This window comes from Mobula birostris, chromosome 20, assembly GCF_030028105.1.
Source record: "Mobula birostris isolate sMobBir1 chromosome 20, sMobBir1.hap1, whole genome shotgun sequence".
NCBI classification, from domain to species: domain Eukaryota; kingdom Metazoa; phylum Chordata; class Chondrichthyes; order Myliobatiformes; family Myliobatidae; genus Mobula; species Mobula birostris.
Genome location: NC_092389.1, coordinates 29,391,581 through 29,414,366, shown reverse-complemented (window position 1 = coordinate 29,414,366; position 22,786 = coordinate 29,391,581). Strand labels below are relative to the sequence as shown.

General features: G+C 43.2%; 1 protein-coding gene across 1 annotated transcript in view; it reads left to right on the top strand.

Moving 5' to 3' along the window:
* Positions 1-282: 282 nt before the first annotated feature.
* LOC140184948 (V-set and immunoglobulin domain-containing protein 10-like 2) overlaps positions 283-22,786 on the top strand; it is a 98,215-nt gene continuing 75,711 nt past the window's right edge. The window contains exons 1-2 of the mRNA XM_072238194.1: positions 283-654; positions 12,625-12,754. Coding sequence (XP_072094295.1) covers positions 283-654; positions 12,625-12,754 — 502 coding nt within the window. The remainder of the gene's footprint in view (positions 655-12,624; positions 12,755-22,786) is intronic.

Below are 22,786 nucleotides of genomic sequence, written 5' to 3'. Positions count from 1 at the left end.
ATTCGCTACCTAATGATCTGTAGTGGGAATCTGAATGGCTCCCCACTGGGTGATCTTCTGACTAAGTAATTGGACTAGCAAATGGAATTCTAAACCGCTGATCCAGGGGCATGGGTTGGATCCCCTGAGGTACCATTTCCCTGAAGTATTATTTCTCTGTCTATTACCCAGACTTACTATTTTTGTTTATTTCCCTCTCTCACAGCCAACATAGTAACGATTATGATTCTTTCCCGGGGAAAGTGTGGTCTCTCCAAAAACATCACTCACTACCTGGTGGCCATGGCAACAGCGGACCTCCTGGTCATCATCATTGACCTGATCCTAAGACATATCCCGATAGCTTTCTGGGATAAATTTATTTTCTTGGAGTCTCTGCCAGTGTGCAATATTCATGCAGTCTTCCTGTTTGCAGCCACGGACTGTTCTGTCTGGTTCACTGTCACTTTTACCTTCGATCGATTTGTCAGCATTTGTTCTCAGAAGCTGAAGATGAAGTATTGCACTGAGGGAGTGGCAGCTGCTGTTCTGGGAACTGTGACAACGCTGAGCTGTTTGAAGAACATCAGCTGGTATTTCATGTTCAGTGGGAAATACTGGCTTTTGAATAACCCTTGGTTTTGTAGTGTAGACTATGATGTTCTGTTTTCGCAGGTATGGGGGGCCATTGAAACAACTTATTATTTTCTCACCCCCGGTTCTGCATTTGTTCTGATTCTGATGTTTAATGCTTTAACTGTTAGACAAGTTTTGCTGGTGAGCAGAGTCCGTAAACAACTCCGGATTCACAGCAGCTCGAAGAATTCCATAGACCCGGAGATGGAGAGTCGGAGGAAGTCCATCATCTTACTCTTTGTTATCTCGGGGAATTTCATACTGTTATGGTCAATCTTCATGGTGTATTGTGTATGGAACAGAACGTGGTACTTTGGGTTTACTTATGTAACTCCACCTAGCTTTGTTCAAGAAATTGGATTCATGCTCCAGCAACTTAGCTGTTGTACAAACACTTGCATTTATGTGTTGACCCAGTCCAAGTTCAGAGAGCAGATGCAGAGTATGGTGAAATACCCTGTTAACGGTTGTTGCAAAATTGATTAAGCAACTAAAGTAATGGAAAAAATTCTAACGGTGGAACTCCATCTCATCTTGCATTCTGCCAGACAATTCTTCTCTGAAGGCTTTGTGTTACATGCTCAGACAGGGGAGCTTTGGAGATGGAGCAGTTCTTTCATTGTAAAAGGCTCTACAAATTCCACGAAACTTCACACACAAAGTTACAAGCAACTTTCTGAAACCACAGCCTCTCTGTGAGACCCTCCTCTCTCTAAAGTGCTGCTCTCTGTTGTCCCTCTTCTTATGAATCATTTGTCTGCACTTCACACAAAGCTCCTGTGTCTGAGACCACCAGCCTTTTAAAATTCTCTCCCTATGAAGCTCTTGCCCATCTGAATAAGCTCTTCTAATGAAAATTTTCCACTGATGTGAACTCTACCCCCTCCAGCAGAGAGTCTCTTGACAAAGTCCCCACTTGTGAGATTGCCCTTCCATGAAAATGCCCATGCACAGTATAAAACTGATCACTGTGTCCATTTCTCCTGTATATCAGTAACCTAAGACACTGAAGACCAGCAATTATAAGCTGCTTTATTATCTATATGGAGAGGGAATGGAAAGAGAGAGACAGCAATTGTTTATCTAGGTGTCTATTCCAATCAACTAATGGACAGCCTCTACAGGGTTTTGTAAAATCAGATTCAGATTAAATTATTTATCACGTGTACATACAGTGAAATGTGTTGTTTACATTAACAACCAACACTCCCAAGATGTGCTGGAGGCACCCTGCAAGTGTCGCCATGCATTCTGGTGTCAATGTAGCATGCCCACAATGCTCAGCGGAACAACATAACAGAACACAACAAGCAACAAAACAGTAACAGCTAAGCAAGCTCCTTTTCCCTCCTCCCAACACCTCCCACTCCCCACCAACACACATGGACAGATCTCTAACTCCAGGGCAGGCTTGAGGGCCTCCAGTCTCCAGGCTTTGATTTCTGGACCTCCGATTGACCTCAGGGCTTTGATCTTTGGTATCGACCCCAGGATGAGCCGACGACGGGACCCCAAACTCCCAGCTCGACTAGCTGATGATGAGACCTTGAACTCCAGGCTTGACTAGCCAATGGTAGGGTTCTGAACTCTCTAATCATTGTTATAGCATAGGTCTCATGCTATAATCGTCATAGGCATGTACACCCAATATTATATGTCACAAATGTTACAGGCCACTTTAAAAAAAAAACAAATATCTAAGGTACCTATCAAGTATGTGTTTGCTTTAACTTAGCACAAAGACCTCCAAATACCACGATTGATGAGCTACTCAGAATTTGAAAAATAAAATTAAAAGAGGTCATGTGCCAGAAGATGAAATAAAAGCAATAGATACTGGAAACACTCCGTGGGTGCTCCCTGAACTCGGTCTACAGAGTTAGTGGTACATTTCCCAACCTCGCTTCACATTCAGGCTGGCCAACACTTCTCTCCAGGTGATTGTGTAGACACAGAAATGGTTGCGGGGCACGGAGAGTGGTGGTGAGGGTTGGGAGGTGGATGGGCGGTATGATGCCCTCGTGGTCTTCTTGTGCCGATTGCTCTGATCTGGGATGCTAGCTTATGTTGTTGAACCACAACTTCTGTGTTGTGGGACGTGTTGAGATCCCACTGCATTCTGGCGTTAGATTCAAGTCAGCTTCATCCTCGCTGTGTCTCCAACTCTGAGCCATGGGTAGCCAATCCTGTGACAACATTGAACAGAACCAATACTAAAGGTGCCTGCCACATAAAAGTCTGCCGTCCCAGTGTGCCCTGAGGACTCTGCAATGAATTTCTAAAGACAGGCTCTGAGCTGACAGAAATGCAGGAGGATCTGACATGGACGCAAGAGATTCAGCAGATGCTGCAAGTAAAGTGTAACTGGAGGAATTCAGCAAATCAGGGAAGCATCTATGGAGAAGAATAAAGAGATGATGTTTTGGGCTGAGAACCTTCATCTGTTCTGATGAAGAGTCTTAGCCCAAAACATCAAGGGTTACATGGATTTGAACCATTTCTCTGAACCCTTGTGGCTTCACCAAGTCCATGTTAATCCCTTCCAAACCTTTGGAAATGTTAATGCTCAGATCTTCACGGGAGTGAAAACCATCCATTAGCTCCACAAATGATTTATAAAACATATGACAATTGTAAAATAATCCATCTATTCCAGGTAAATCTTCTTTCAACTGCTTCCAACTCCTGAGCATCCTTCCTAACATAACTATACCAATTTTATGCGCAGCAGTCCAGAAAGAATTAAAGTAATCTGCAAAGCTAACATGGTTTTAACATGGAAATCAAATTTGATCAAGTTTTCAGAGTTTTTTGAAGAAGTGAGACATAATGTGGGTAAAGGGGAACATGGCAATTAGTAGCTGGGGAGGGAGAGCAGCAAAACTTACAGAATTGCCCATTGTATTTTCTCTTATGGAGTCTAGTTTACCTGAAGAACCATCATGTACCAAGGGGAATGTGAAGCTAATGTATTCAAGATGATATGGTTGGATCTGAATCCTTGTATACTGACGGCCGGGTGATCTGGAGAATTGGTAAGCAGCCTAGGAGGTTAGATCATGTAAACGTTACTTGGAGAATAAAATGGAAGCTCTGGTAACAGAGTTTGGCCAAGGTTCCTGGCCAGTCATCAGAAGACATTGCTAGATTGACCACCAAGACAGAAATTGCAATCAGGAAGGGGGTGAACTAGTCAAGGAGTAGAAGTCAATAATCTCTGGACTCTCACTGGATGGCAACCATGAATATATGGGATTAAACTTATAATTTAGCAAGTGTTTGTGTTGGAGGTTTAGTGTCAACCATTTTAAGTTATTGTATTTGCTTAAATCAAATAAAAGTATACCCTCACTGAATAATTCTTTGTTCTTATTTATGCTTTAGTTAGATCCACATAAATGCTCTCCTGAGGGAAAACTGCTTGGCTATTTTCAATTCCTTTTTACTTACTTGTGGTAATCTTTCATCCTTACGTGTCAGGAATTCATCAATCTCTTACTTAAAAATAATCAAAGACTGTGATTCTATTCCCTCCAGAGGGAAGTTCCACAGACTCATGGTCCTCTGAGAGCAAACGTTGCCTCATCTCAGTCTTCAATGGATGACCCATTATATGTAAAAATGCTCTTGGTTCTGGATTCCCCTACAAGAGGAATCATTCTCACCACATGTATTAAACCCCACTCGAATCTTACATGTTTCAAGTTCAAACTTATTGTCACCTGACTGTACAACTGAACAAAACAACATTCTTCCAGACCACAGTGTACCCACAAAATATACATCACACTCAGCACATAAAATAAAATAATGCCACAAATAAGTTAATAAAATATATTTCAAAGTGCATGTAGTGCTCAGGACAGTTAAGCAGTACACAGGGAATGGTAAACTGCTTGCTGACCGAGTGACGAGTCCTCGGTGGTAGCAGGGTACTCATTAGTTTCGTAGCCTGTGGGAAGAAGCTGTTACCCAGTCTGGTAGTCCTAGTCCTGATGCTCCCGTACCTCCTTCCTGACAATAGTGGGTCAAAGAGATTGTAGGGTGGGTGGTAGGGCTCCTCAACAATGCTTTGGGCCCCTTGTAAACAACACTCTCAGTAAATGTCAGAAACCAGGGTTCACCCCTCTTCCTCTTCCAACTCCAATGGGTAGAAGTCTGGTCTGCCAGGCCTTTTCTCCTAAGATAACTCATCAATCACAGGAATCAGACAAATAAGCCATCTCTCAACTGCTTTCAACACATGAACATCCTTCACTACACAAAGAGGCTAATAATATACACTGTACTCCAGATGTGGTCTCATCACTACTCTATATAACTGAAGAATGCAAAGCAGTAATGCTGAAAGAGGCCAGCCAGTCAGGCAGCATCTGTGAAAAGTTGCTACTTAACTGCCTTTTCTTGGATGCTACTTGCATCCTTTGTAATGAAGACAGACACAAAATATCTACACTATTGAATTCATCAGCTATCTTTTTACTTCAATCCCTGGCTCACTCTCTCTTTTTCCTTCGTCTTTTAGCATCTCTCATTTATTACTGCTGTCAATTAACTCCACATTTCCCAATTCCAATTCTCATAGATAATATAGAACAGTACAGCACAGGAACAGGCCCACAATATTGTGCCAAACTAACTAAAAAGCAAATCAAAAAGACCCAGGCACTAACCCCTCCTACCTACACCAAGTTCATGTCCCTGCATCTTCCTTACATCCATGTGCCTATCCAAACACCTCTTAAATGCCTTAAACATATTTACCTGCACCACCAAACCAGGCAGTGTATTCCAGACATCCACCACTCTGAGTAAAATAGCTTATTCTTCACATCCTCTTTGAACCCACCCCCTCTCACCTTGAATGCATACCCTCTGGTATTAGACATTTCTACACTGAGAAACAGATGCTCCCTGTCCACTCTATCTATGCCTCTCATAATCATATAAACCTCTATCAGATCTCCCCTCAGCCTCTGCCACTCTACAGAAAATAACCCAAGGTTATTCAGCCTCTCATGATAGCTCATGCCCTCTAAACCAGGCAGCATCCTAGTAAATCTCTTCTGCACCCTCTCCAAAGCCTCAACATCCTTCCTATAGTGTGGCGACCAGAACTGTGTGCAATACTCCAGACGTGGCCTGACCAGAGTTCCATGAAGTTGCAACATAGCCTCTTGACTTTTGAACTCAATGCCTTGATTGATAAAAGTAAATGTTCCATAAGCCTTCTTCAACACCCTATTGACCTGTGTAGCCACTTTCAAGGAGTTATGAACTTGGATCCCAAGATGTCTCTGCTCAGCAACATTGATAAGGATCTTGCCCTTAACAGTGTACTGTCTCCTTGCATTTGCCCTACCAAAATGCAACACCTTTCATTTATCTGTGTTAAACTCCATCTGCCATTTCTCAGCCCATATCTGCAACTGATCTATATCATGCTATATTCTTTGCAAATCTTCTACACTATCCACAACTCCACCAATCTTGGTAACATCCGCAAATTTACTATCCCACTCATCTATATTTTCATCCAGGTCATTTATATACATTACAAACAGCAGAGGTCCCACAACAGATCCATACAGAACTCCACTAATTACAGACCTCCAGTCCAAATAAGTCCCTTCAACCACTACCCTCTGTCTTCTATGCACAAGCCAGTTCTGAATCCAAACAGCCAATTCGCCATGCATCCCATTCACCTTAATCTTCTGAATTAGCCTCCCACAAGGGACTTTGTCAAACGCCTTAGACAACATCGACTGCCCTACCCTCATCAATCTCTCTCGTCACCTTGTCAAAAAACTCAATCAGGTTGTTAAGGCACAGCCTGCCACACACAAAGCCATGCTGGTTCTCCCTAATTAGGCCATGGGTTTCTGAATACTCATATATCCTATCCCTCAGAATTTTCTCCAACAATTTCCCTACAACTGACATGAGACTCACTGGTCTATAATTCCCAGGATTTTCCCTTGTTCCCTTCTTACAACTGGCCACTCGCCAGTCCTCCAGGACCTCGCCGGTGCCTAGAGGACATGAAGATTCTGGTCAAGGCCCTAGCAATCTCATCTGTTGCCTCCTTCAATAACCTGGGGTAAATCCCATCAGACGCTGGGGATTTGTCCACCTTAATATTCATTAGGAGGCCTAACACTTCCTCCTCCTTGACCTCTAAATGCCCTAACATATTTATACACTCAGCACTGATCTCCTGGTCCTCCATATTCTTTTCCTTGGTAAATACTGAAGCAAAGTACTCATTAAGTACCTCACTCACATTCTCTGCATCCAAGTAAATGTCCCCCCTTTATCCTTGAGTGGTCCCACCAACTTTTGAGTTACCTTCTTACTCTTGATGCATGTATAGAATGCCTTGGGATTCACCTTAGTCCTACTTGCCAAGGACTTTTCATGATCCTTCTGGATTTCCTAATTCTCTTCTTTAGTTTTTTTCTGGCTTCTTTATAATCCTCATGTCCTGAATTCCATAGCTTTAGATACATTTCCTTTTTCTTCTTGACTAAATTTATCACCTCCCTGGACATCCAAGGTTCTCTTATCTTACCATCCCCATCCTTCCTTCTGACAGGAACATACCTTTCCTGTAGTCTGTGCAATTAATCTTTAAACACCCTCCACATGTTTGATGTGGACTTGCTAGAGAAAAGGTGTTCCCAATTAACACTTCTTGGTTCCTGCCTAATGCCCCTGTAATTTGTCCTTATCTATAACTATCCTGAAAGTTAAGGAGTTGTGGTCACTTTTCCCTAACTGATCACCCACCGAAAGGTCAGTCACTCGCCAGGTTCATTGCCTAACACCAGGTCCAGTAGAGCCCCCTCCTCTTGTTGAACTGCCCACGTATTGATTAAAGAAATCTTCCTGGATACACTTAACAAATTCAGCCCCTAATAGCATTGCACTAACCACAGTGCTACCATGGGATTTGCCATTCATCTTCTATTTACTTCTCCTTTAGACAGGTCATAATTAATAAATCTTCACCACCCTGTCTCAGCAACTGTGTCACTCAGTCTCTCTTTGTCTCTGTCCTATTGCAGCCACGTTTTGTCCTCTCCAACCCCTCTTTACAACTTTCAATTTAACTATCTCTGGTTCTCACAGAAAGGCATGAACCTGGGGAGGCAAAAATGTGTGTTACATCTCTGTTCATGTTGTCTCTTTGTTAGGAGATAAGTGTGAATTAAAACAAAACTTCTATTGGTTACAAAATTCCTTGAATCCATGAAACTGAGGATGTTGATATTTCACACCAATTTGTGAACATCTGACAGTGGTATACAAATTAGCGACAACATCGTAGTTAAAACTTAAACCTTTTTCCACAGCTTCCCACCTCTCTCAAAACACTGGCAGTGGCGATGAGGCTGCAGTGGTGGTGCTTCACCAGCAGAGGGCGGGTAATCCATAGTTACAGAAGCGAGCACCCGACAGTGTCCCAGAGGGTCCTGCCGGCTCTCTCCACGCACTGCATACACGCTGCAGCAAACCTGAAAGGAGAGTGGCCTTGATTTGAATGCAAAGCTTGGAGAGTCAGTCTCCCCTGGGTTTATTGGGTGTCTGTACAGCATGCAACCTCCATATACAGGTATAAAGCTCCCCAGCTATTATATGGGTAAAGGGTTTCACTTCATGGAAAGGCCCACACTTCCGCAAACGTCCCATAGAATCATAGAGCAGTTGCGACTCAGTAGGCTATTGTATCCTTGCCAGCAGGAAGAGAGTTGGCTAACCAAATCCCACCTGGTCGGTGCCTCTGAATCAGAAACAGGTTGATTGCCACTGACATATGCGATGAAATCTCCTCCGTTACTTACATGCCATCTCCAAAGGGATCGTACCACTAAACATATCTTTACCTCCCCCCACTCTCTGCAGGGATTGCTTCCTCCGTAATTTCCTTGTCCATTCATCTATCCCTACTAATCTCCCTCCTGACACTTAGCCCTGCAAGCAGCCAAAGTAGCAATTCACCTCCTCCCTCAACTCCATTCAGGACTGCGAATCTGCTGGGGTCCCTTGTTGTGCCCGGTGCTCCCGATACGGCCTTCTCTATGTTAGTGAGACCTGTCCTAAATTGGGGGGCCGCTATGTCGAGCACCTCCGTTCCATTTGCCAAAAGCGGAACTTCCCGGTGATCAAACATTTGAATTCCAATTCCCATTCTTGTTCCGACATGTCGGCCCATGTCCTCCTCTTGTGCTCAGATGAGGCCACCCTCAGGATCGAAGAGCAACACCTCCATCTGGGTAGCCTCCAACCTGAAGGCATGAATATCGATTTCTGCTTACAGTAAAAAAATCCCTCTCCCTCCCCTCTTCTATTCCCCACTCTGGCCTCTTACCTCTTCTCACCTGCCTATCACCTCCCCCAGGTCCCCTCCTCCTTCCCTTTTCCTATGATCGACTCTCCTCTCATATCAGATTCCTTCCTCTCCAGCCCTTTAACTTTCCAACCCACCTGTCTTCATCTATCACCTTATAGCTGCCTTTCTTCCTCTCCCCCTATCTTTTTATTCTCCCTCCTGCCATCTGGCAAAAGGTACCAAAGCATTCGGGCTCTCACAACCAGACTATGCAACAGTTTCTTCCCCCAAGCCATCAGACTCCTCAATACCCAGAACCTGGACTGACACCAACCTACTGCCCTCTGCTGTGCCTATTGTCTTGTTTATTATTTATTGTAAAGCCTGCACTGTTTTGTGCACTTCATGCAGTCCTGGATAGGTCTGTAGTCTAGTGTAGTTTTTGTGTTTTTTTCTTACGTAGTTCAGTGTAGTTTTTGTATTGTTCATGTAGCACCATGGTCCTGAAAAACCTTGTCTCGTTTTTACTGTGTACCGTACTAGCAGTTATGGTTGAAGTGACAATAAAAGTGACTTGACTTGACTTGACATCTTCCCCATTTCTTTTCAGTCCTGAAGAAGGGTCTCAGCCCTTAGCGTTGACTGTTTACTAATTTCTATAGATGTTGGCTGGCCTGCTGAGTTCCTCCAGCATTTTATGAGTGATCCTCTGCTTCTTGTTGCTCAATCAATTTTGGATTGAGATGAACACTTTGTCCCCTTGGATATCATGGCCTTCTACTTCTCTGACAGGCTTCCGTATGGGGCCTTGCCAAAAACCTTGTACAATATATATTAATTACATCAGACACATTGCCCTCATTGGCATTCATTGTTACTTCCTCATAACCTAAAATCACTCAATTAGTCAAACACAAACTTTCCCCAACAAATCTGGGAGAATAATGAAATAAAGACATTCCTGAAGTGAATCAGACAATTGTCCAAGAAGAACAAACATTCACATACAAAAAAAGAACAGGACCGAGAGCAGAGGCGGATCATATTCCAATAACATCTGGTGACTTTGAAAGTTCAAAGGATTAACACCAGACCAGCATTGATGAGTGTGAAATAAAGTTTTGCTTTAGTAAATATTTGCAAAGTGTTTAAATGTATTAAATCAGTTTATGTTTTTTCTTGTTAAGGAAAGAGGAACACCATTGAAGGTGTATATTAGTTGTGAACTAATTGTTTCTTCAGGGATCTGGCACTTTAAGGTTTGTGGCTCATGACTAATGCCCCTCTGCGTGACAACGACGTTAGTAGGAAGTTTCAGAGACTGTCTCTGAAGAGTCCTTCAATAAACATAGCAACAGAAGAACGAGAAGCATGAGTAAGATATTTGGCCCCTCGTACATGCTCCTCTTCTCAGTGAGCCCCCTCAATCCTATTGGATCAAGGCTTCCAAAGATTCACACCATCCAAGAGAAGAACGAGAAGCAGAATGAAGATGTTCGTCAGATCTGCAGTTGTGCCCAGTCTGCTAAATTACCCTTTTCTGACAAATTTGCCAGGCGACCTATCACTGGTAAACTTTCACCATATTCACTCTATCACAAGTGTATTCTTAGGTTGCAAAACACACCTGCACATTCTATTACAAATGGGGCCCTATAGAATTGGAACAAAAGCCTCTATGCTTGCACTTAAATCCTCCTATAGAAACCAACATACCATTTGTCTTCAGTGACAAGCACAGGAATTCCTTTTGAACACCAACGCCTTTCATGCTCACACCATTTGTAAAGTACTCGATGTTCCTATTTTTCTATGGAAGTAGATAATATAGACATACACTATATTTTCTGTATTATATTCTGTCTGTCACGTCTTTGCCCATTTGCTTAGCGTGTCTATATTTCCCAAAGTTTTTTTCTGTCTCCTCCATATAGACCACATAGCCTCATATCACCAACAGACTTGGATATTCCACCTTTGATTTCCTCATCAAATCATTGATACAGATTGTAAACAGTTGGAGAACCAAAGCCTACAAAAAGTAGTAGACACAGCCCACATATTGAGGATTGGTTTATCTAGGTGTGCTTGAGTTTCATTTAATAATCTCTTCTATGACACCTTATGAAAGACCTCCTCAAAATCCTTCCAACCTGTAATAACCTATGAAAGTTTGGGAGATGGCGAACGTCTGGGGAACCTTCTTCAAAACTCTATGATGCAGGTCATTAGATCTTGGAGATTTATTGGCTTTTTCCCACTAATTTGTTTATTCCCACTAACCTCTCCAATACTAGTTCTTTACCAATCTTAATTTCTTTAAATTCATCATTCACTATGGACTTGTTCTCCAATAGTTTCAGGACAATTTCTGTACCTTCTTCCATGAAATCAAACATGAAAAATTAGTGACACAAGAAATTGCTGATGCTGGAATCTGGTGCAACGATCAATCTGCTAAAGGAATTCAGTGGGTCGTGCAGCATCTGAAATGTGGAGGGTGGTGGTTGGGAGAGGCGTGGAAGAAATTATTGATGTTTCAGGTTGAAACCCTACTCCAAGATTGGCCAGATGTAGGATTTTGACCCAAAATGTGGACAATTCCTTTCCCTCCACAAATGCTGCTCAACTCACTGAGTTCCTCTGGCAGACTGGTTTTTGCAACATTATTTTACCTTCTTTGTCATTTCCTTTTTCCTCATTACAATTCTCCTGGCTCAGTCTATTTGGGATCCATGTTACTAGCTCTTTAACTTTTTGCATGTATATAAGAGATTTTACACCACCTATTTCTGCCTAATCTGTTCTTCCATTCTACTTTCCATTTGCTTATCAATGCCCTGGTCTCCGTCAGTGAATTCTGAAACATTCCTAATCTGCAGTTTACTGTTTTTTTTGTAAACATTACACACCTGTTCCATTGGTGTATTGTTATCTTTAACTCCTCTGGTATAAGTAGGTACAATTCTTCAAATTTGAGATATTTCTTGTTTCATTTTTTCAATGTGGTTGATTAATCCACCATCGCCAACTAACCTCACATCTTTGTAGTTTTCTTTATTCAGATCCAAAATTCTGTGTAAACAAAATTCAATTATTTTCAGTTTGTACGTGAAACAATATCTTATTAAATCACTATTTATTAACTCTCAGACAAAATTAATTAATTACTCATTTTGTCATTAGAGTTCAAATATAGTCTCCCACAGTTCTTCAATATGTCTATCTGGAAAACCTTTCTTACTCATTTCATAAAATTCAATCCTCCACCATATCTGCTCAATTGACAGCTAGTTTGTTTACGTTCTTTGTGGCTCAAGTGTGTCAATCTGCATGTGCTCCAAAGAACTTCGTTAGGATTAAAAAGTCAGTGGGAACACATACTTTATGTTAGATGTAAAAGGGATGTGATACCAGTTCTAAAAATAAGTGAGTTCTGGAAAGATATAAACAAGGATGGGAATTATAAAATCCAAGTGTTGCTAGGCTAGGAGCTGCTGAGGGGTACGTGTTGGCTGGAGTGGGAGCAAGGAGAGGGTGGCCAAGGTTACGCCTGAGCTTAAATACAGGCAATTTTGAATATGTTTAGATTTACAGTAGGTAGAACTTGGAGAATTGGAGGAATATCTATGCACGTCACCTGGCATCAGTCCTTGCAATGTGAAATGTTGCAGCTAACGTACACGCAGCTAGCTTCTACCAAGGACAGTGTAGAGCTCGGGCACAAGGCTTTTGAGTGGCTGGTGTGTCAGAGCCTGACAGACCTCCTTGGCTTAGGGACTGATTGCTTCCAGGAGAGGATAGGTGAGAAGAGAGTGTGACAGAATAGAAAATAATGTGGCTTAAGGTATGCAGGGCAATGGTTAGGTTGCTACATAAGTACCCAGAATACATCAGTTCAAAGCCCAGTGTGCAGCCTGAGAATGTGAATCGAGCTGTCCTGTGTGAGTGGGCAGTAATTACACCAAGTCCTGCATGGGAGGGCAATAATTACCCACTGTCAAGGCTGTGTGCTGTGGTTGCAGGAACCTCAGGCAGATCGCGAGTCATGGTTCACATTACACTATATCTGCTCTAAGTGTTGACCCTGGTCCAGCTGACCACATTGACCAGGCAATCAATGGGTTCAAGCCCACCTCCAGAACCCAAACTCACAGGTGGAGCAATGATGCTGGAAACACTCAATAAGACAGGCAGCATCTGCGGAGAGAGAAACTGAATCAGTGTTTCATTGCCAGAGATATGGAATGGAAACAGTCCATGCTGACAACTATCCATAAATATACAGTATACTGGTCCAATCTTAATCTATGTTTATTCTCCCCACATCCTCATCAATTGGAAATCCGAGCACCCAGAGGAAACCAACGTGGTCACAGGGTGAACGTGCAAACTCCCCAGACAGCACTGACGCCAGGATCGAACCTGGGACTCTGGCGCTGTGAGGCAGCGGCTGTGCTTGGTGAGCTACTGTGCTGCCCTTCATCCAGGTCCTCGGATGAAAGGTCATCAATGCTGAAGCATTAACTCTGCTTCCCTCCCCACAGATAATGCCTGACTGACTGAGATTTTGGATGTGTTTTGACCCACCGACAGAGTATTCAGTGGGAAGTGTGGGTTCTGGTGCCCCTTTTGTTAAGATGGGGCAATGCACCCACTGTGTTAATTGAAACAGGCAATCTGCTGGCAACAGCTGCCCAGAGTAAAATGTAGCTGAGCCCGGGAATCAGGTATTCTTGGTAAACAATATCCTGCAGGCACCTCTGCATTTCGGCTCTTACTACGGCAGCTGTAAATTTCTGGCAACCACATCAGGGAGGCCCGGTTTCAATGATCTGGCCAAGCCAGCTGTGAGAAGCTGCTTAAGCAAGTCATGAAATATTTTAAATAAACAAGCCTATGAAAGCTTAGAGACAAGAGCCTGCAGATGCTGGAATCTGGAGGAACTCAGCAGGTTGAGAAGCATCTGTGGAGGGAGATGCTCTTCCTCTGCACTGTCCATTTCCCTCCACAGATGCTGCCTGACCCACTGAATTCCTCCAACATTTTGTTCCTTGAAGCCCATGAAAGCATTTCTAATATGTCTTTGTGTTTCAGCATCGTCATTGTCAAAGCAAATATATGTATTAAAATCAACATGATGTGCTGGAGGAGACAATGACTTTGTGAATTATTGTTAATTTTGTATTGGACACAACTTCATGTAATAAATCTGTTCTGGTTAGAACCAATATACCTCTGCCCACAAAATGCTGGAGGAAATCAGCAGGCCAGGCAGCATCGATGGAAAAAAGTACCGTCAACATTTTGGGCCAAAACCCTTCAGCAGGACTGGAGAAAATAAAGCTGACGAGTAGATTTGAAAGGTGGGTGGAGGGGAGAGAGAGATGCCAGGTGATAGGTGAAACTTGGAGGGGGGGGAAGAAGTAAAGAGCTAGGAAGTTGAATGGCGAAGGAGACAGAAGGTCATGGAAGAAAGGAGAAGGAGGGGTGGGAGGAGCACCAGATGGAGGTGATGGGCTGGCAAGGAGGTAATATGAGAGAGGGTCAAGGGGATGGGAAATGGTGACGGGGGTGGAGGGTGGAGGCGTTACCGGAAGTTATGAGAAATTGATGATCATGCCATCAGGTTGGAGGCTATCCAAATGGAATATAAGGTGTTGTTCCTCCAACCTAAGTGTGGCCTTATCCCGACAGTGGAGGAGACCACGGATGGACGTATCAGAGTGGGAATGGGAAGTGGAATTAAAATGGGTGGCCACTGGGAGATCCCCCTTGTTCTGGCGGACGAAGGGTTTCGGCCCGAAACGTCAACTGTACTTTTTTCCATAGATGCTGCCTGGCCTGCTGAGTTCCTCCAGCATTTTGTGTGTGTTGCTAGAATTTCCAGCATCTACAGACTTTCTCTTGTTTGACACCTGTACCCACTGTGGTCTTCTCTCTAGATCTAGTTCAAGTCTTGAAAGTAAAACATAACTGCAGCTTGGCAAGTCTACAAGACCTTTACATTGTAGTAACTCAGGGAGAAAGCCTGAACTATGCACTGTGTTGCTCAGAATGCTGTCACTGTTACTCTTTTTCCTTCTCCTAGCCCACCTCTGCTGGCAATCTCTGGTACAGCTACCCAAAGGTAGATGAACACAAGCATTGCATATGCCAGCCTAGTACACTCGGGAATGGAAGGGAGATTTTGACTAAGGTCAGCTGTAAATGGTAGGGATCTTGATGGAGAACCAGTAACTGAGTAACTCAGGGGATTTGAATGGACCTGGTTTCCAGTGCTGGTCTGGGTGATCCTCTTTATGTGCCTTAGGGGGCAGGTTTCACTGAGTGATCTGTGGATGATACAGGCTGCTCCAACATTTCAGGAAAGCGACATGCGTGTGTGTAGGTGGTGGGGGGGGGGGGTGGCAAAGGGATGTGTTCTGATGCTTCATTGTATGTTGGCTGCATGTTGTTCTGCTGATCATTGTAGATATGCTACATCCACGCTGGAATATATAGTGACATTTGCAGGCTGCCCCCAGCACATCCTCAGATTGTGTTGGCTGTTGACTCGAATGACGCATTTCACTGTATGTTTTGATGTACGTGTGATAAATAAAGAAATCTAAATCTAAATTTAATGTTGCAGTTCCCAAGGCCCCCAAAAAGGCCACTATTCTCTGACAGCAACTCACAATCTGTCTGCTTCTAGTCCATAGAAGCTGGAGACTATCCACAGATCACAGGTTGCCCTCAGGTCCACTATGAGTGTAACCTAAGAAGCTTTATAAGACCAAAAGACATAGGAGTAGAATTAGGCCATTTGGCCCATTGTGTCTGCTCCGCCATTTCATCATGGCCGATTCTTTTTCTTCCGCTCCTCAGTCTCACTCCCCGACCTTCTCCCCGTAACCTTTGATGCTGTGTCCAATCAAGAACCTGTCAATCTCAGCAATTTAATACCCCCAACGACCTGACCTCCACAGCTGCATGTGGAAATAAATTCCACAAATTCACTACCCTCTGGCTAAAGAAATTTCTCTGCATCTCTGTTATAAATGGACACCCCTCTATCCTGAGGCTGTGCCCTCTTGTCCTAGACTCCACCACCATGGGAAACATCTTTTCCACACCTACTCTGTCTAGGCCTTTCAACATTCAAAAAGTTTCAATGAGATCCTCCCTCATCCTTCTAAATTCCAGTGAGTACAGACCCAGAGCCATCAAACATTTCTCATATGATAACTCTTTCATTCCTGGAACCATCCTTGTGAACCTCCTCTGAATCCTCTCAAAGGCTAGGAATCTTTTCTAAGATAAGGAGCCCAAAACTGTTCAAAATACTCAAGGCGAGGCCTCACTGGTGCCTTATAAAGCCTCAGCATCATATCCTTGCTCTTGTATTCTAGACCTCTTGAAATGACTGCTAACATTACATTCGCCTTCCTCACCACCGACTCTACCTGCAAGTTAACCTTAAGTGTGTTCTGCATAAGGATTCCCAAGTCTCTTTGCATCTCAGATTTTTGGATTTTCTCCCCATTTAGAAAATAGTCTGCACATTTATTTCTACTAGCTAAGTGCATGGCCATGCATTTTCCAACATTGGGTGTATTTGTGGTACCTTGGCTTCCCTACCTAGAATTATGACTGGTTTGAGTAGAGTGACCAAGCGATTGAGGAACTAATTAACCCCAAATCTTTAGGTGTTCCTGGTTTGGAACAAACAGGATTGGAGAGATCCAGCTTCTGCCCAGGATCGAAAGGGCAGTTGGAGAGAGATGGGGAGATGGTGAGAAAATAGGACTTCAGCAACTGATTAATTGTCATAACATGTACAAATTCTACAGTGTAAAAGATGTTCTTCATGCTAACACCCAAGCCCTCACCCCAGTGAAACCCAGGAATGGGGGGTGAACTCATCAGGGGCAATGGCATAGTTGCTGTCCACAAGTTGGAACACGTCAAAGGCTTTCTCACTGTTTGACATAAGTGTCCCTGACTCCATCTCACTGCAGCAATCCTGACCCCGAGGTCAAAATCAGCATATCCCAGGTTAAGGATAGCCTCAGGTGCATATTGGATCTCTGATGAAGTCCTAAACTTCACCAATGAAAAGCTCCAGACACAAGATGTCCACATCAGGGAAAGGGAGAATATTCCAGGAGACCTCAGATATGTCATAAATGTGACTATTTTAAGGAAAATTGACAAGTTGGATTGTGGGAGCCATGGGGGGTATTCGCTCCTTGCTGTTCAGCAGTGTTCTCCTTCCTGCCTGACCCCAGTGGCTGAGAGCGGCTTCTTCAACCTCAGTGTGGATTCTGTCCATCCAGATTCACAGTGAACATGACCTTCACCAAGCAATAATCTGAAGAAAATTACCAGAGGCAGGGTTGGCCAGTGTATGAGGTCCACTTTCAAACTCATCCTAAGCACCTAACTCCAAAAATGCCCTCTAAACTCTACTGCCCACTAAAATTTGTCCCGATTTCTGTTTGTTCTTGGACAAATGTGAGCCATGATAATAGCTAATGGTTCTACCCCAGAGCTATTCTCTGTGAAGACTGATGCTTGTGTTACTGCCTAAACATTCTCTGTAGCAACAATACTCCTTAACTCCAACAACATCTCATGGGAATAGAGCTAATCTTCAGAACTATTAGTAAACTGTTCAACCTAAACACAAGAACCAAGGCCACTTGAACCTCAGTAATTGTCTACCTGCCATGTCAGGTATCTCATGCTGCGTTAGTGGGAATGATCTCTGTCACAAAGCACGTTGGAAACGTTGGAACCCAAGTGCGGAGAACAGATAGGCTCCTATGTAGAGATGGTGACCAAAGTTTATTCTTCAGAATTCCAACAGGACATTGGTGGCTCAGCCGGGCGGCACCATGAGAAGTAACATTCTCAAAACTAGGGCCCTGCGATTAGTGCTAATGAGGAGTCCGCTTAAATAATACAAGTAACATGGAATCCCTCAGCCTGTCAAAATAAACTTAACAAGTTGAAACAGAAAGCACCAGAACACCGCATTACAAACAATGAGTCACTCAAGAAAAAACACAAGGGACTCTAAATGATTTTGACTGTCATTGAACAACAATTAACCAATTCAGGTGCTCTTAGAGCCTAATGCTCTCTGGCGTCCTGCACAGGCCTGAAGAGTTCATTGCAGTCTGAGTTTCCCACGGTAACAACATTAGCATCTCAGAATCTTTAAAATGGGAGTGGAAGGAAATCATCCATGATATTCAAGAACTGTTTAAGGAGAAGAAGGTACTCAGTCCATAAAGAAGTGGTAACATACATCTCTGTACTACTCCCTCAACTGCACTGAACGCATTGTTAAACTCTTAAACAGACCTCTCATGCACTAATGAACACTTGATCTCCGAATCCACCTTGTTTTGCCTCTTATACTTTATTTGTCTCCCTGCACTTCACGTTCTCTGTAACTGCAACACTGTATTCTGCTTTCTATTTTTGTTTTTACTGTCTTGATGTACCTCTGATCTGTTTGGAGGCCATATAGACAAAATCTTTTCAATGTACCTTCGTACATGTGATAAAAATAAATCAATACCAATAGTATAGTGAGAGGATTCGAGTACAGGAGCAGGGAGGTACTACTGCAGTTGTACAAGGCCTTGGTGAGACCACACCTGGAGTATTGTGTGCAGTTTTGGTCCCCTAATCTGAGGAAAGACATCCTTGCCATAGAGGGAGTACAAAGAAGGTTCACCAGATTGATTCCTGGGATGGCAGGACTTTCATATGAAGAAAGACTGGATGAACTGGGCTTGTACTCGTTGGAAATTAGAAGATTGAGGGGGGATCTGATCGAAACATATAAAATTCTAAAGGGATTGGACAGGCTAGATGCAGGAAGATTGTTCCCGATGTTGGGGAAGTCCAGAACGAGGGGTCACAGTTTGAGGATAGAGGGGAAGCCTTTTAGGACCGAGATTAGGAAAAACTTCTTCACACAGAGAGTGGTGAATCTGTGGAATTCTCTGCCACAGGAAACAGTTGAGGCCAGTTCATTGGCTATATTTAAGAGGGAGTTAGATATGGCCCTTGTGGCTACGGGGGTCAGGGGGTATGGAGGGAAGGCTGGGGCGGGGTTCTGAGTTGGATGATCAGCCATGATCATAATAAATGGCGGTGCAGGCTCGAAGGGCCGAATGGCCTACTCCTGCACCTATTTTCTATGTTTCTATGTTTCTATGTAATACCAAGGTGCCAACCCAGATTATGTGCTTGGACCTCTGAAGACAGTGGTGAGCCCACAGCTTTCTGATTCAGAGTTGACAGTGTTCTCACTGAGTCCATTCATCATGCATAGAAACATAGAAAATAGGTGCAGGAATAGGCCATTCGGCCCTTCGAGCCTGCACCGCCATTTATTATGATCATGGCTGATCATTCAACTCAGAACCCTGTACCTGCCTTCCCTCCATACCCCCTGACCCCCGTAGCCACAAGGGCCATATCTAACTCCCTCTTAAATATAGCCAATGAACTGGCCTCAACTGTTTCCTGTGGCAGAGAATTCCACAGATTCACCACTCTCTGTGTGAAGAAGTTTTTCCTAATCTCGGTCCTAAAAGGCTTCCCCTTTATCCTCAAACTGTGCATGTCTTGACAGTGAATATGGGCTAAATAACAAAAGGGAGTCATTCCTGATCCCATTTTTAAACTGATGTCTACACATTTGTACTTCTTAACCGAGCCATCTGGCAGTACAAGACTGAGCAAAATTTAGGACTGCATAATGGTGGTTACTGGTTGAACAGTCAGTACCCTGTGCCACTGGTGCAGACCATGAGTTCGAATCCCACCACAGCCACTGGGGAATTGAAGCTCAAAGTTATTAAGTTAATCTGGACTGGGAAATGCAAAGCTGATCCCTGGAACTATGTGAATAAAAATGGCCACCTGTTCACAAACTTAGTTCAGGGAAAGAAGTTGTTGGCTTCACCTGTCCAGTTCTCTATGTGACCCAACAGACTGACCAAAATGTTGTAACTCACACAAAACGCTGGAGGAATTCATCAGGCCAGGCAGAATCTATGGAAAAGAGTAAACAGTCAATGTTTTGGGCCGAGGTCCTTCAGCAGGGCTAGAGAAAAAAAGATGAGGAGTCAAGAGTTAGAAGGTGGTGGGGGTGGGGTGGGGAGGAAGAAACACAAGGTGATAGGTAGAACCAGGAGGGGATGGGGGTGAAGTAAAGAGCTGGGAAGTTGATTGGTGAAAAAGATACAGGGATGGAGAAGGGGGAATCTGGTAGGAGAGGACAGACTGTTGATAGTTGACCAAAACTTTGATAGTTGATTTAGGGGCAAGTAGAGACAGAGACAATAAATGCCAGTATTGCCAGCGAATAAACTTAAAAAATGCAAGGTTTTGGATGCAAACTTATTGGATGGTGAATTACTGGATAATCAATCACTTATTATCCAATTTCTGATCATGACTATGACCATGATCTCTTCCTGTGCGTTCTTAGTTTAGTTGAAATTCCAGATTAAATCTGCACTCCATGTTATAATCCCTCAATCAAACGGGATTAAGGAATTAACACTGACCACAGTGCACACTACTAGATTGATCCCTGAGGCGGGAGGACTATATAAGGAAAGGTTAAGCAGATTGGGACAATGCTCTCCAAACTGTAGAAGGTGATTGCAATGCAACACTTTGATCCAGAGTCAGCAGAATCAGAATAAGGCTTATTATCACTGATATATGTTGTGAAATCTGTTGTTCTGTGGCTGCAGTACAGTGCGTGACATAAAAGTCTACTATGAGTTACAATTTTAAAAAAGTATGAATTAATTAATTAAAATCAACCAACAAACAAATAAATAAATAATGGACAAAACTCTGATGGGTGTTAGAGGGTAGACAGGGAGTTATTTTATGCCCTATCTGGGGCTGTATAGAACTAAGGGTTACAAATTCTAAATAGAACTCAGACATTGAGGTTAGAGATGAGCAGAATTTTTTTTCAGGGAGAATAGTGTTAATCTTTGGACTTCTCTATACCAAGGAGCTGTGGAGGCATGGTTAGTGAGTTTATCCAGGACAGACGTTGATAAAGATCTGGATATTTTGAGAATCATGGGATTGGGGTTAGTGAAGGAAAATGGCATTTGTCTGTATGATCAGCCATGATACTAGAGTGTGGTGGAGCAGTCACAAGGGTCTGTGTGGGGTTGTCTAGGGGAGATAGCTGCCAGCGTGTGTCAGATATGCCACGCTGATTGACAGAAACAATTGATTCACTTTTTCAGATGTGAGTGTGCAGCATTTTTTGCTCATCCCACATCACACTTGAGAAGGTGGGGCTGAGTTGCCTTCTTCGACCTTTTCAGGACTAATAATGAAGGTACTCCTATGGGGCTGTTGGGAGCGAGCTCCAGGATTTAGACCCAGTGATGATGAAGAAATGGCCTCATATTTCCAAGTCAGGACAGCATGTTTCTTGGAGGGGAACCTGTAGAAAGTGGTGCAGAATAAAGGACAAGTTGGATAATCATTGCTGTGTCTGTTGCTCTGAGTTTGTGAATGGCAAAATTGGGAGAACAATTATACACAAACAGAAAGACTGACACACACCAAATGCAAAACAAGACAAACTGGGCAAATAAAAATAATAATGGGAACATTTTACAACTCAGGCCCTTGAAAAGTGAGTCTATAGATCTGTCAGGCCTAAATAGGCAGCACCTCCCCATCTCCACCCAGCTAACAGGAGTCACCTGCTACTTGTTTCTAACTCACCACCTGCAGCCTATTTAAACCCAACTCTCATCCACAGTACTTGTTCACTCACCAAACCAACCAGCTTCAACCAGTTGCTCCCAGCCTTCAGTTACCTTGTTGCCTGTTGTGTCTAGTATCTGTTCTCTCTCGTTTTGTGGCCTCTCGTGGTTTGTTATTTTGCAGTCTATTAATAAAGCCTTTGTTTACCTCTGAAATGTCTCCGCTGGTCTGCTTTTAGTACAAGCCTCCTCTACATTCCCTGACAAGATCATAAAATCAGTTCAGAATAGTTGTGAAGTTATCCACATCAGTTCAGAAGCCTCATGGTTGATGGGTAATAACTGTTCCCGAACCTGGTGTTATGAGATCTAAGGCTTCTGTACCTCCTGCCTGATGGTAGAAGTATGAAGAGTATTAACATTAGCTCTGCAATCTCTGATGAGGCATCACAATCATTATTTCATTTTGGGGAGCTTTCACTGAGGTACTCCTGTTATAACTAAGGTAGAAGTTTACCTCCCTTTTCTATTGAAGATTCTGAACATGTTTTCTTCTGCCATCTCTGTAATCATCACTTGTATAAATCACATTTCAGTCTCTCTAATCTAATTGCCAACCTTTACATAGCACACACAATGAAAAATCAAAATCGCAAGATGTTCTCAAGTGCATTGACTCTCTTTGCCTTCTTTGACAAATTCTCGTCCTAGAAGATGAATGACCTCGTTACCCTTCTCCAATGGCATATAATGAAAATGTTCTCACTTTGTTTAAACAATTATGTCTAGTCATTGTGAGGCAAATCTATAGATGCCTTCTCTTTCCACCCGACCTTCTCTACGGTTTCAACACGAAAAAGATCAATTACCCTTTCTTTGTCTCAAGACTCGATTACTCATAGTGTCTCAGCGGTTTTCCCAAATTTTGCTATCCACAAGCTCAGGCATGAGCATCCAACTTGTCCCTTATTCTGCACCAAATCCTGCCCACCCATTACCCACTCTGTTACCGACCGTCACTGCAGCAGTGAATACATGAGGGGTACTGGAATGTTGCCTGGCATTTTGAGGAAATAAT